The sequence below is a fragment of the Paramormyrops kingsleyae genome, chromosome 16 (genome assembly GCF_048594095.1).
Source record: "Paramormyrops kingsleyae isolate MSU_618 chromosome 16, PKINGS_0.4, whole genome shotgun sequence".
Lineage (NCBI taxonomy): Eukaryota > Metazoa > Chordata > Actinopteri > Osteoglossiformes > Mormyridae > Paramormyrops > Paramormyrops kingsleyae.
In genome coordinates this window covers 28,453,191-28,464,706 of record NC_132812.1, presented here as the reverse complement: position 1 = coordinate 28,464,706, position 11,516 = coordinate 28,453,191, and the positions used below count along the sequence as shown (strand labels likewise).

The 11,516-nt window shown below is 38.6% G+C and overlaps 3 protein-coding genes across 5 annotated transcripts in view; 2 read left to right on the top strand and 1 right to left on the bottom strand.

Annotated features, from left to right (window-relative positions):
* Window positions 1-394: 394 nt before the first annotated feature.
* On the top strand, window positions 395-4,666 carry LOC140578600 (uncharacterized). 2 transcript variants are annotated; one of them, XM_072700189.1, is made up of 6 exons: window positions 395-857; window positions 931-1,059; window positions 2,141-2,334; window positions 2,463-2,610; window positions 3,521-3,573; window positions 3,750-3,886. In XM_072700189.1, exons 1-6 carry the CDS (start codon window positions 645-647, stop codon window positions 3,781-3,783), a joined length of 771 nt encoding a protein of 256 aa, XP_072556290.1. In that variant the 5' UTR covers window positions 395-644; the 3' UTR covers window positions 3,784-3,886. The 2 variants fall into 2 exon arrangements, with proteins under 2 accessions (XP_072556290.1, XP_072556289.1); XM_072700188.1 differs by lacking the exon at window positions 3,521-3,573 and adding an exon at window positions 4,053-4,666 and having other exon boundaries at window positions 397-857; window positions 3,750-3,954.
* On the bottom strand, window positions 4,652-8,586 carry LOC140578601 (uncharacterized). 2 transcript variants are annotated; one of them, XM_072700191.1, is made up of 6 exons: window positions 7,810-8,586; window positions 7,428-7,590; window positions 6,581-6,771; window positions 6,381-6,474; window positions 5,804-5,997; window positions 4,652-5,338 (listed from the first exon to the last, which is right to left on the bottom strand). In XM_072700191.1, exons 2-6 carry the CDS (start codon window positions 7,571-7,573, stop codon window positions 5,148-5,150), a joined length of 816 nt encoding a protein of 271 aa, XP_072556292.1. In that variant the 5' UTR covers window positions 7,574-7,590; window positions 7,810-8,586; the 3' UTR covers window positions 4,652-5,147. The 2 variants fall into 2 exon arrangements, with proteins under 2 accessions (XP_072556292.1, XP_072556291.1); XM_072700190.1 differs by having other exon boundaries at window positions 7,428-7,685; window positions 7,810-8,584.
* Window positions 8,453-11,516, top strand: part of LOC111838281 (lymphocyte function-associated antigen 3-like) — a 20,414-nt gene continuing 17,350 nt past the window's right edge. Inside the window, exon 1 of the mRNA XM_072700192.1 lies at window positions 8,453-8,689. Within this exon, the coding sequence (XP_072556293.1) occupies window positions 8,629-8,689 (61 nt within the window). The 5' untranslated portion in view covers window positions 8,453-8,628. The remainder of the gene's footprint in view (window positions 8,690-11,516) is intronic.

Sequence of the window (11,516 nt, the reverse complement as noted above, 5' to 3'; positions counted from 1 at the left end):
TTTCTACGGGTACGTGTTTCCAAACTTATGACTTGCACTGTAAATGGTATAACAGAAAAATAATTTTATATGTGACATGTCCGGCATCCCCTGGATTTACCCTAAGTGTCACAAAAACGAAACAAAAAACGCGATTTTACAGCTTTCTCGTTCTGATTTCATAACAGAAAAACCGAAACACGCCAGTGTTTTTTGTTTTTCCGTTCTGGTTTTGAAACGGAAATTTCAAATGACGAATGATACCCTGATGATTATTAGTACTGTGTTCCTCATTTTCAGTTTCCGTTTCGAAGTCAAGACATAAAGTGTATAGTACTTATAAATCCGTGTATCATTCGTCCTTTCCATTTTCAATTGATAAATGAAAATCAAAAAATGAAAATCTGATTGTTTTTTTTGTTATTTGATTTTAAATCAGAAACGAAAAATGAAAATTGTCTTGTATTTCCTATTTTAAAATTTCGTTTTGGATCAAAAATACAAAATTGAAAAGGGTCCACACAACAGAATCTGTTTTTGATATTTAATTGCTGGGTTGTGCGTCACCCGGAAATTGTTCTGCGAGCAAATAGGCGGGCTTGTGTATTGTATAACGCTATAATTGTTAATAAAGCTTTTAAAAAAAGAAAAAAGTTAGCAACAGTATGGCAGCGCTGGAGCTACACTCCACATTAATCATGGAGTTGTTCAAAACTGGTATGACACACGCAGAAATTTCCTGCACACTGAAGCAGATGAATATCGTAGACTGCTCGGAAAGAAGTGTCAGAAGATTTTGTGCTAGACACGACCTAAAGAGAAAACGACTTTTGGCAGACGCAGCATTAGAGTGGATTTTGGCTCGGTCGATTTACGAAGTAAGTGTATATTTCGATTCCCACCGCTTATTTAGCAAATATTTCCTTTAATAATGTGACAATTCCGTGACAGACTGGACCATCGTATGGCCGGAAGTTCATGACTGGCTATCTGGCATCAATGGGGCTTCATGCAGGAGAAGGTCGGGTCGGAAGATTCCTGAAGGAGCTCCATCAGCCATACCATGAATTCCGGCGTCAGGTAGGATGACTAGTAGGTAATACATGTCAATATATTATGTTAAACTGATTAACAGCACTAATTTTTATCTACGACACATCCCCTGCTAGTTAGTTCATGCTATGAATAAACCATTTTTTTTATATTTCTGTACAGAACTTTACTGCTGCTTTTCACATATTTGAAATAAATATTTATTGCTACAATAAACACAGCCAGGTCAGAGATCAGGGAGGGTCTGACAGGTGAAAAGCTGAGAAAAAATATCTATGGAATAAGTCGGACTAAGAAGGATAATTTCCACAGCAATATAGCTGTTATTCCTCCTAATTCTGTCAAAATTCTGTCACATTCTTATTTTTCTTTAACACCACAATACTAAAGACCAGAGTCAGGGAGGAGACATAATACCAGAGGCTAGAGCAGGGATGATGATGATGATGATGACGATGTACTGTCTTCACAGTTAAGAGATTAGGCGAGCTGAGAAAACTATACTCATTGGTGGGAGAAACCAGACAGGAATCGTGGTTTTCAGAGATATTTCACTCAAAACTATGTTTATTTTTTATTGGGTAACCCACCAGGATCATTCAGTCTTCTTTTGCTTATTATTCTTTAGAAACTTTAACCATCTCCCTTCTCACCAGATATTTTAAGGATTGTAAATTGGGCAAAGCAGATGATATGTGTAACCTGTAAGAAACGGTATTCTGAAGAGGTGATCTGTCACCATTCTGTTATTTATTGTGATTTTCTGAAGCCACTGCATGAACTTGAACCTTTAATCTTTAACCATTTGCTCTTAAATATTTCCAGATTGACACTAAAAGTCATTTGAGACTGACATTTAAGCTAAGTTATTTGTTTCTGCTGGGGAGGTGTTGCCTTTTAACTATTAATTTTATTAATAGTAATAACTTCTTGGACCAAAGGAAAGGATAATGACGTAAAACTACAATACAATGCTTAATACACATTTTTTTCTACAAGTTATGTTTGTAAATAAGTGTTCTGTCATTAAAAACCATTTCCTGAACGTTGTGAGCCATTATTAGTCTGAGAGTTTGCATTAATTTAAATTATTTTTATTTTTACACAGGGTGCTCGAAATTTAAATCCAGCTCCCTATCATGCTGAATACATGGGTCATAAACTTCATCTGGACCAGAATGAAAAGCTTGTAATGTTTGGTGCAACACATGTCTTGGCCGTTGATGGCTACAGCAGCAAGATTGTTGCACATTCCACAATGCCAGTAAAAAACAACCTTGTCATTTACGAGGAAATATACAGGTAAGCAATAACTACCACCTTAAAAATTTGTCATAATTCATTCCTCCCCTGTATGTCTTGTAAGTATATACATCTTTCTCTGTAATCTGTTAAAGTCCATTTAGTCAAGTGAACATTGTTTCTTCCAGACCTGCAGTTGTGAAGCATGGCATGTGGGACCAAGTCAGAGTTGACCATGGCAGGGAGTTTTTCCTGTGTCTTTACGTGCAAGAAAAGCTGTCACAATATAGGCACAACCTCAGCAGGCCACCATATCTCCAAACCACATCAACAAGGGTGAGTGCTTGGTAATACGAAATCAAATATAGGAACTCATTCTCATCTGTACTCAGCCCCTTGTTGCTTTTGTTTACTGTTGCTTTTATGTGTGTGTGTGTATGGGGGTTGGGTTGGGTTGATTTTGGGGGGTGGGGGGGGGGGGGAGATATAGCTGTGACGATGTTTTTATTTTGGGTTTGGGAAGGGTGATTTTTGTGGGGTCATTTTAATCTGTAAAGCCCTTTGAGAAGCCATGTAGTTTGAAAAGCGCTTCATAAATAAAGTTTGATTGATTGATATAATGGGAGTTGTCCAGGCAGAGTAAGTGCGGCCTGTAAATTAGACATTGTCTGCCACAAATCTTCATTTTGCCAATGTTTTGTTATGAATCGCTAGCACTATTCCTCTGTTATTTTGAAGCGTCTTGGAGGAGCTTTAGATGTTATCATCCGGGGACTTTTACAGCTGTTAAATAAAACTAGCTCGGCTACACTAGCTGGCACTTTCAGTGACGTCATGACCTTAGACCATCTTGGTTGCAGTCTGAGCAGAACTTTCACTCTGTGTTTGACAACAGCTGTCAGTTACACAGAACTTGCTAATGCAAATACCAACATGGTCCATGTTTGCTTGTTTCCAATTTCCAAATTTTCCGACCATCAAATGGAGCACAGAGTGAAAGTTCTGCTCAGACTACAACTCAGGTGGTATGCAGCCATGACATCACTGAAAGTGCCGGCAAGTGGAGTGCCAGCGTAGTTTTACTAAATGGTTGTAAAAGACCCCAGACATGCTCAGAATTAAGAGGAATAGTGTTAGCAATTCATAAGAAATTCATAAATTTCAAAAGGAAGAGGTTTTGTGGCAAATAAGGCCTTATTTAGAGGCTGTTTTGTTGATGCCTGTACCACTCCCATTAAATGGATAGACGCTGATCGTGGATAGATCTACAAAATCTCCCAGAGGACTACAAATACCAGGGTGAGTAAATGAACATATTACATGCTATAAGGTCCAGGTTTAAAAAAAAAAAATGTAGTTCCTTTAACACTGAAAATGTACTATTTCCAAATATGTCAATAATCTAATCTTCCTGTTAACTTGTTTCTGCTGTCATATTTTATGTGAAAAAAATGATTTGGACTTGTAATCAACAGAACCTACGAGTGGAAAGGTTGTGGCCAGAGGTGAACAACCGTGTGAACTACCCCCTGAAACAGGCTCTGGTGCACCTACTAGACCAAGAGGTTGTGAACATGGAGGACAACCTAACAAAATTCTGCATATCAAACCTGACATCTCAAGTGAGTCAAATTGGACTTGACAGAGTGGTCCAATCATGGAATGCACACAGGATCCCAGGTATGCTAAACACAATATTTAAATGTATTAGATTTAAAATGTAAACTTGAAAATACAGCAAAAATAAACAGTCTTGTTTTGATTTTTAAAAAAATTAGGACGTGGAATTCCTAATGAACTGGCTGCAAACAGATGTCGAGCTGAAGTCTCAGAGGAGCTGCTGCCATGTGCCTCTGTCGTGGCAAACCTGTATGAGCAGGAGCTGGGACCTTCCCTGACATGGGTGTCTACCTTTGGAACTGACCCCTTTTCATCTGAAGAAGATAGATGCCATGCAGAAGAAATCTTTGCAGAGATGTACCCTGACATTTCTCTTCTTTTTAATCATGTAGTGAACAATGACTATGCTCCTTTCCAAGATGCCTTAATCTCCCTAATACGTTTAACTGTAAGATATGTTTGAGTGTGTATAGAGTTCAGTGATGGACTGGTGAGCTGTCAAGGGTGTATCCTGCCTCTCGCCCAATCATTGCTGGTGATAGGCACCAGCCCCCCACAGCCCTGCACAGGAAAGAGGGGTGTAGATAATGAATGGATGGATGTTTAGCATCTGAGTGTTTTAGCGGTGTTTCCTCACAAACATTGGTGTTCTCTAGCAGCTGAATAAATAGAGCATTTGGTCTATGGCTGTAGATATTGATCAGTGATACACAACTATCATACTTCTAAGTTGTAGGATAGACAATAAAGGAGAAAGTTTTATTGCTTTGAACTTTTATTTCAACCTCACTAAGGTACAAAAACAGAGGTAAAAAGTCAGCAGCAATGAAAAATCCTACTGTACATACTGTTTTCCTTTAACTAGTTCCATTTAAGTGTGGACCTCAGATTTGTCAGAACATAATTCCTATGCTATAAAATGTAAACAATTTTTGTAACACAAAGAACAGATTAGTCTTTGTTGGAAAAAAAAAACCCAACAGTGCTTAAGTTGCAAGCATTTACAGGAAATGTGGGAACATTACAGTAAACATATGTGAATCTGACTTAATTAAAAAAAACAGTAAAACCATTCCACATAAAATTGTGTAAAAATCAGGTAGTTTGGCTCTTGCAGCATCTTACAAATAAAAGTAACTTCTCAAATCTTTTGCAAACATTTTACAGTCTAAAGTGCTTTGAATGCATAACATTGAACTTTGACATTAACATTGAACTCTGCTGAAAACAGCCCAATGGCATACTAACCACCTTTACTGCCACAAAATGTTGCCCAGAGCAGCCAGTGCATCAGACAGTCCAGTTAGTCTTTGTGTGTTCATGTGGAAGTCATCGGCTCGACATTTTGGGCAAAACACTGAATTTCTCTTACACTCATCGATGCAGCTTCTGCAACCAACAAGGCTTTGGCAGCATGAAGAAACAATGGGCTCAACCAAAGGACCTGCAAATTTGATAAAAACAATTGTAAATGAACAAAAAATTTACTGTCTAAGTAACTGTTCCAACACAGACACTAATGCATGCTTTTATCACCTGTAGAATTGACAACTGTAATGCCCTTCTTTCTGGTCTTCCTAAAAGCAGTATCTCAGGTTCACAGCTTCTACAAAATTCAGCTGCACATGTCCTGACTTATACCAGAAGGTGGGAAATAATTCTACTCTTAAGTTTGTATTTGTATAGGAGCTGAGTCACGGAGAGGGGGTGTACCTGATCTATGGGGGAGGGATGGGAATGTGGTTTGTGTGGGGTTATTTTAATCAGGAATGCACTGATTTGCAATCTTTGTATGAAAAGTGCTTCTGAAATTAAGTTTGATTTGATTAGTGTTGGTCTACATTCTTCATGAACTTCAGTATATGAGTTGCACTGAAATTTGCATGTAGAAGATTTTTTTTTCAATTACCTGTGCAGATAAGACAGGCAAAGGCATCTTTAATAGTTGCTGCTTCAGCTGCTGCCAGGGAAACTCTGCGGTTGGAACTGGCCAGCTCCATCAACTCCTTCATTGTTGTTGACACCTCCTGAAGTCCTTGTGATGCCAGGACCACCTCCTCAATTTTATCAAACACAGCATCAAGGCCATTATCATCTCGTCGACTGAAAAAAAATAAGCAAAAAACATTGCAATTTGTTCTCTCAAAGTTATTTCCTTTGTTTAAATAAAATCTGCAAGTTTTTTAGTCCTGTTGTCATGTTAATTGTCATTTTATTTTAACAATTCTAAATGTAATAAGTATTGTTGCAACTTACATTGATCTGTCACCCAAACTCATTGAATTTAAGCAGACGAACAATAGTGATCCCAACTAATGCAATGGAAATAGCAGAAACTAGAAGGGCTTATTTTGGCAAAAAGTATCACAATAATGCAAGTCCTCACTTCCTAGAATATCCTAATATACTGCACACATGCAGCTGACAGAAGTAAGCAAGCCAGGAAAAAAGTTGGTCAGACAGTAATGAAAATACAGTTTATATACCTCAGCCTCCTTTTCTTATTTCCTTGTAACTGCAAGAAATCCTCCACCTTCACAGCCAAGACTTTCCTTGCATTTTGCCTCCAAAATGCTGATCCTGCAAGTGAAGTAGATTATTTAATTGTACATTAATTAAGTATATTTTTCTGATAAATTTTTGTAGTTTTTCTTAAAACCTTATGGCTATAAAATTTCAAACTTACCTCTGGTTCCTTCTGTTTCCAAGATTTTGTTACCCTGTCCATCAGTAAGGATGACGGAGTCCTCTTGTTCGAGGGCCTCATTCACTTTACTGGTGATTCCCATGACAGAAGCCTCAAATTCAGAGAACCTCACCGTCAGGGCTCGGCTTGTTTCTAATTTTCCATCCACAAGGTCAGCAATGAAGATGGTCCTGAAAGCAAAAAATATTTTAGTTGAACAACAAAAAAAATAAAAATAAAATTTCTTGGGACAATCCAGGAATATGGCAAGTAGTTAAAAACTGTAATCTTTAATTTCTATAGCAGGAAAATGCTACATACACATTCATAAACTCGTATTAATCTGATCCAATCATATGCACATAATAGTTTGATAGTGTTGACGGTGGCCAGTTCACTGCAATTTTGGCCATAACTTTTATATTAAGATTTTTTTATTTTATTTTATTTATTTTATTTACTAACACTGTTTGGATACAGATGGATAAAGATGGCTGTTATTAAAGCAGTACTTTTAACACTTCTATCACAATACGTAGTTGAGTAATTGTCGCAGTTTCAAGAAATTACAAATTTGTTTGCAAATGCAGCAGTCACATATGAATACATGCTAGGCAAGATTGTGGCCACTATCCTTTGTTTTGAGAGTTAATCTAAGGAGATCTGTTGTCCCCAGGGCCATCAAGCCTTTTAATGTACACAGGAGAAGATTGCTGACATGGAACTACAGACGTATTTTCAAAATATATTTTTTTAGTATTTGTGTCTCTGCGTTTTTATGTGTACAAGCTACTCCACATCTTAACTTCTTTCATGATAATTAAAGTATCTAATCTACAACAGTCACCTTTGGTATGCCTTTGCCACTGTAGCTCTTGAAGAAGGTCTCGCCCGCTGAGCCCGCAGCTGCACTCGGCGGTCGGTGGAAGGAAAAGCGGGTGGGGTTGTATGGTACGGGCCCGGGTACCTCCTCGGCATCACAGCTCTCCCCATGCACTTCGTAATGACCCCTTAACATCAGGTCACAAGTGCTGAAGTGCCCATCACTTGCCGGAAATACGGCCACATTGGAATCATCGGTAATATAAAGACTGAGTGGACGAACCTTTAAAAAAGTACGAAGTAGCCTAATTAAAAACAAATTTTTGCACATGTTGCGTGGTTTAAAGTACAGAACACGTGCAATTTAAGACAAAAATATTTAGGGAAGCTACATAAGAGTCCATTACCTGGAAGATCCTGCTTATTTTTTCGGTGATCATGTCTTCTTCTTTTAGAGTCAGCCGTTTTGTTCCCCTGAACAGCACATAACTATCCATGTTTGATGAATAACGGTTGGAAATGGCTCGTGAGTCGTGATGGGCCGCCTGCTCGCTAGCTCACTGAAACAGTAGCTCGCAAAAAATAACAATTTCCGGGTGACGCACAACCCAGCAATTAAATATTTAAAACAGATTCTGTTGTGTGGACCCTTTTCAATTTTGTATTTTTGATCCAAAATGAAATTTTAAAATATGAAATACAAGACAATTTTCATTTTTCGTTTCTGATTTAAAATCAAATAACAAAAAAAACAATCAGATTTTCATTTTTTGATTTTCATTTATCAATTGAAAATGGAAAGGACGAATGATACACGGATTCTTATAGCAGCGCCGGTGAAATGCGTTGAACATGTTGAGACATTATAAATAGCCCCTCGTGTGTGTAGTTATAAATACTTGATGCACTTCCAATTGTAGCGTCTATGTTTCTCTATGGAAGGGCGTCCTGCGTGATCCCTGTCCGATCCTCGCGTATCTTTAGCCGTGTATAAATTACCCACCGTGTGTGTGTGTGTGTGTGTGTGTGTGTGTGTGCCTTCCTCTCCGGCGACTGACCAGCCTGTGTTTCCGTGTTGGTAGTTGCTTCCGGTGCTTATTCAATGTTTGTCTTGAGTCCTTTTATGGACGTAATATTAGTTGTTCTCACCCTGAAGTTTTCTCGTTACCCGCCGCCAGTTGCGAGACATCTCAGCGTAAGAAGCGGTACAATCCAGTTAAAGGATAATGCATTTCCGGGCTCTCATTTTAACTGGCATTATGTGCTTTATCGGAAATTTTTGTGATGGTAAGTTCATTATTACCTAAAACGGAAGAATATTCCGTTCGTTAATTCAGGTAACATGTTGATATCTGTCATATATCTTGGGAATAAATCCGGTTTAACTTATTGGTTCTGCTCATTTTGTTGACTGAATATTGATAAACCAGTAAATATTGATTTATTGATCCTAAGGGTACGGAGCTACGGAGCCCCTAAGGTGACAAGGGAACAGAAAAAAAACGGCAGAAGAAAAAAAAAAAAGTTATGTTTTGCGTTATAACCCAAAACTTTTGCGTTATAACCCAAAACCTTTGTGTTATAACCCAAAACTTTTGCGATATAACCCAAAACTTTTCTGTAGTAATGCAACAATAAAATCAGGTGACTAGCGTACCTTTGGTCATTCAAGTGCAACTTCCAAAGCCGCTGTTTGCATGATGTGGTTGATCCCCGCTTCGCTTATTAATCTAATTTAACGGTTAAAAAAAACTTTTGAGTTCAGTGTGGTAAGATTTGATTGTTTAATTCATAATTAGTAATTTGTAAAGCAAGCCTTAATTGGTAAAGTACGTTTCAGTAACATTGCTAATTAATGCTAATCTGTTGAGGTTGATTTAAGCCTAAAGAATTGTTCGTTTTTTGTTGTTGTTTCATGTTTATAATAAATTAATATAATTAATATAAATCAAACGCACATCCTCTTTTCTCACATGCATGAAGTCCATTTATTCTGCATTTTGCATACATCCATCGATAACCATGAAGCTGCCCAGAGTGCAAAAGCTGCTCGCGAATAAAGTTAATTACATCACCCAAATCGGAGTAGTTTTTCCGTTGGAATAATCCCCTTTCAAATAAAATCCTCTTAATCTGGCTCAGATTTATGTGAACATCATGCCTAAATCCGAGAACAACCTGAATGTCCATATATTGTAGACCAGGATCAAAGTAAAATTCGATTAAACGCTCCATGTTTTCCTATCAATTATGTTCCTTACACTGACTGCATGATTATTCATATTTCCAGTTCCAGTTTTGCCTTATGTCGCAAAAGTTTTGAGTTATAACGCAAAGATTTTGGGTTATATCGCAAAAGTTTTGGGTTATAACGCAAAGGTTTTGGGTTATAACGCAAAAGTTTTGGGTTATAACGCAAAGGCTTTGCGTTATATCGCAAAAGTTTTGGGTTATAATGCAAAAGTTTTGGTTTTTTTTTTTCTTCTGCCATTTTTTTTCTCCTCCTTTGACCCCTTAGGGGCTCCGTAGTAATGTGTAAAATCTGTACTTAAAAAATTAGAGCCCATAGCTTCCGGGATAGGCTCCAGACTCCCCGTGACCCAGTAGGATAAGCGGTTTGGAAAATGGATGGATGGATATATATACACTCACCTAAAGGATTATTAGGAACACCTGTTCAATTTCTCATTAATGCAATTATCTAATCAACCAATCACATGGCAGTTGCTTCAATGCATTTAGGGGTGTGGTCCTCGTCAAGACAATCTCCTGAACTCCAAACTGAATGTCAGAATGGGAAAGAAAGGTAATTTAAGCAATTTTGAGCGTGGCATGGTTGTTGGTGCCAGACAGGCCGGTCTGAGTATTTCACAATCTGCTCAGTTACTGTGATTTTCACACACAACCATTTCTAGGGTTTACAAAGAATGGTGTGCAAAGGGAAAAACATCCAGTATGCGGCAGTCCTGTGGGCGAAAATGCCTTGTTGATGCTAGAGGTCAGAGGAGAATGGGCCGACTGATTCAAGCTGATAGAAGAGCAACTTTGACTGAAATAACCACTCGTTACAACCGAGGTATGCAGCAAAGCATTTGTGAAGCCACAACACGCACAACCTTGAGGCGGATGGGCTAGAACAGCAGAAGACCCCACCGGGTACCACTCATCTCCACTACAAATAGGAAAAAGAGGCTACAATTTGCACGAGCTCACCAAAATTGGACAGTTGAAGACTGGAAAAATGTTGCCTGGTCTGATGAGTCTCAATTTCTGTTGAGACATTCAAATGGTAGAGTCAGAATTTGGCGTAAACAGAATGAGAACATGGATCCATCATGCCTTGTTACCACTGTGCAGGCTGGCGGTGGTAGTGTAATGGTGTGGGGGATGTTTTCTTGGCACACTTTAGGCCCCTTAGTGCCAATTGGGCATCGTTTAAATGCCACGGCCTACCTGAGCATTGTTTCTGACCATGTCCATCCCTTTATGACCACCATGAACCCATCCTCTGATGGCTACTTCCAGCAGGATAATGTACCATGTCACAAAGCTCGAATAATTTCAAATTGGTTTCTTGAACATGACAATGAGTTCACTGTACTACAATGGCCCCCACAGTCACCAGATCTCAACCCAATAGAGCATCTTTGGGATGTGGTAGAATGGGAGCTTCGTGCCCTGGATGTGCATCCCACAAATCTCCATCAACTGCAAGATGCTATCCTATCAATATGGGCCAACATTTCTAAAGAATGCTTTCAGCACCTTGTTGAATCAATGTCACGTAGAATTAAGGCAGTTCTGAAGGCGAAAGGGGGTCAAACACCGTATTAGTATGGTGTTCCTAATAATCCTTTAGGTGAGTGTATATATATCCATCCATATATTAGAGCTGTCAAAATTAACGGGTTAACGCGGAGTAATCCATCATCATGATTAATCTGATTAAAATTTTTAACGCAATTAACCCATCTGCAGAATGACTCGAAATCCCTGAAAAGTCTCTGTCAACCTATTTCGGGAAGTTTTGGTGCGTTCCATTTGCCCCGGGTATTCCGAGTCGGATTCCGAGTTTTGAAGCCGGAAGTGACTACATGCGCGCTCCCGTTTCTTG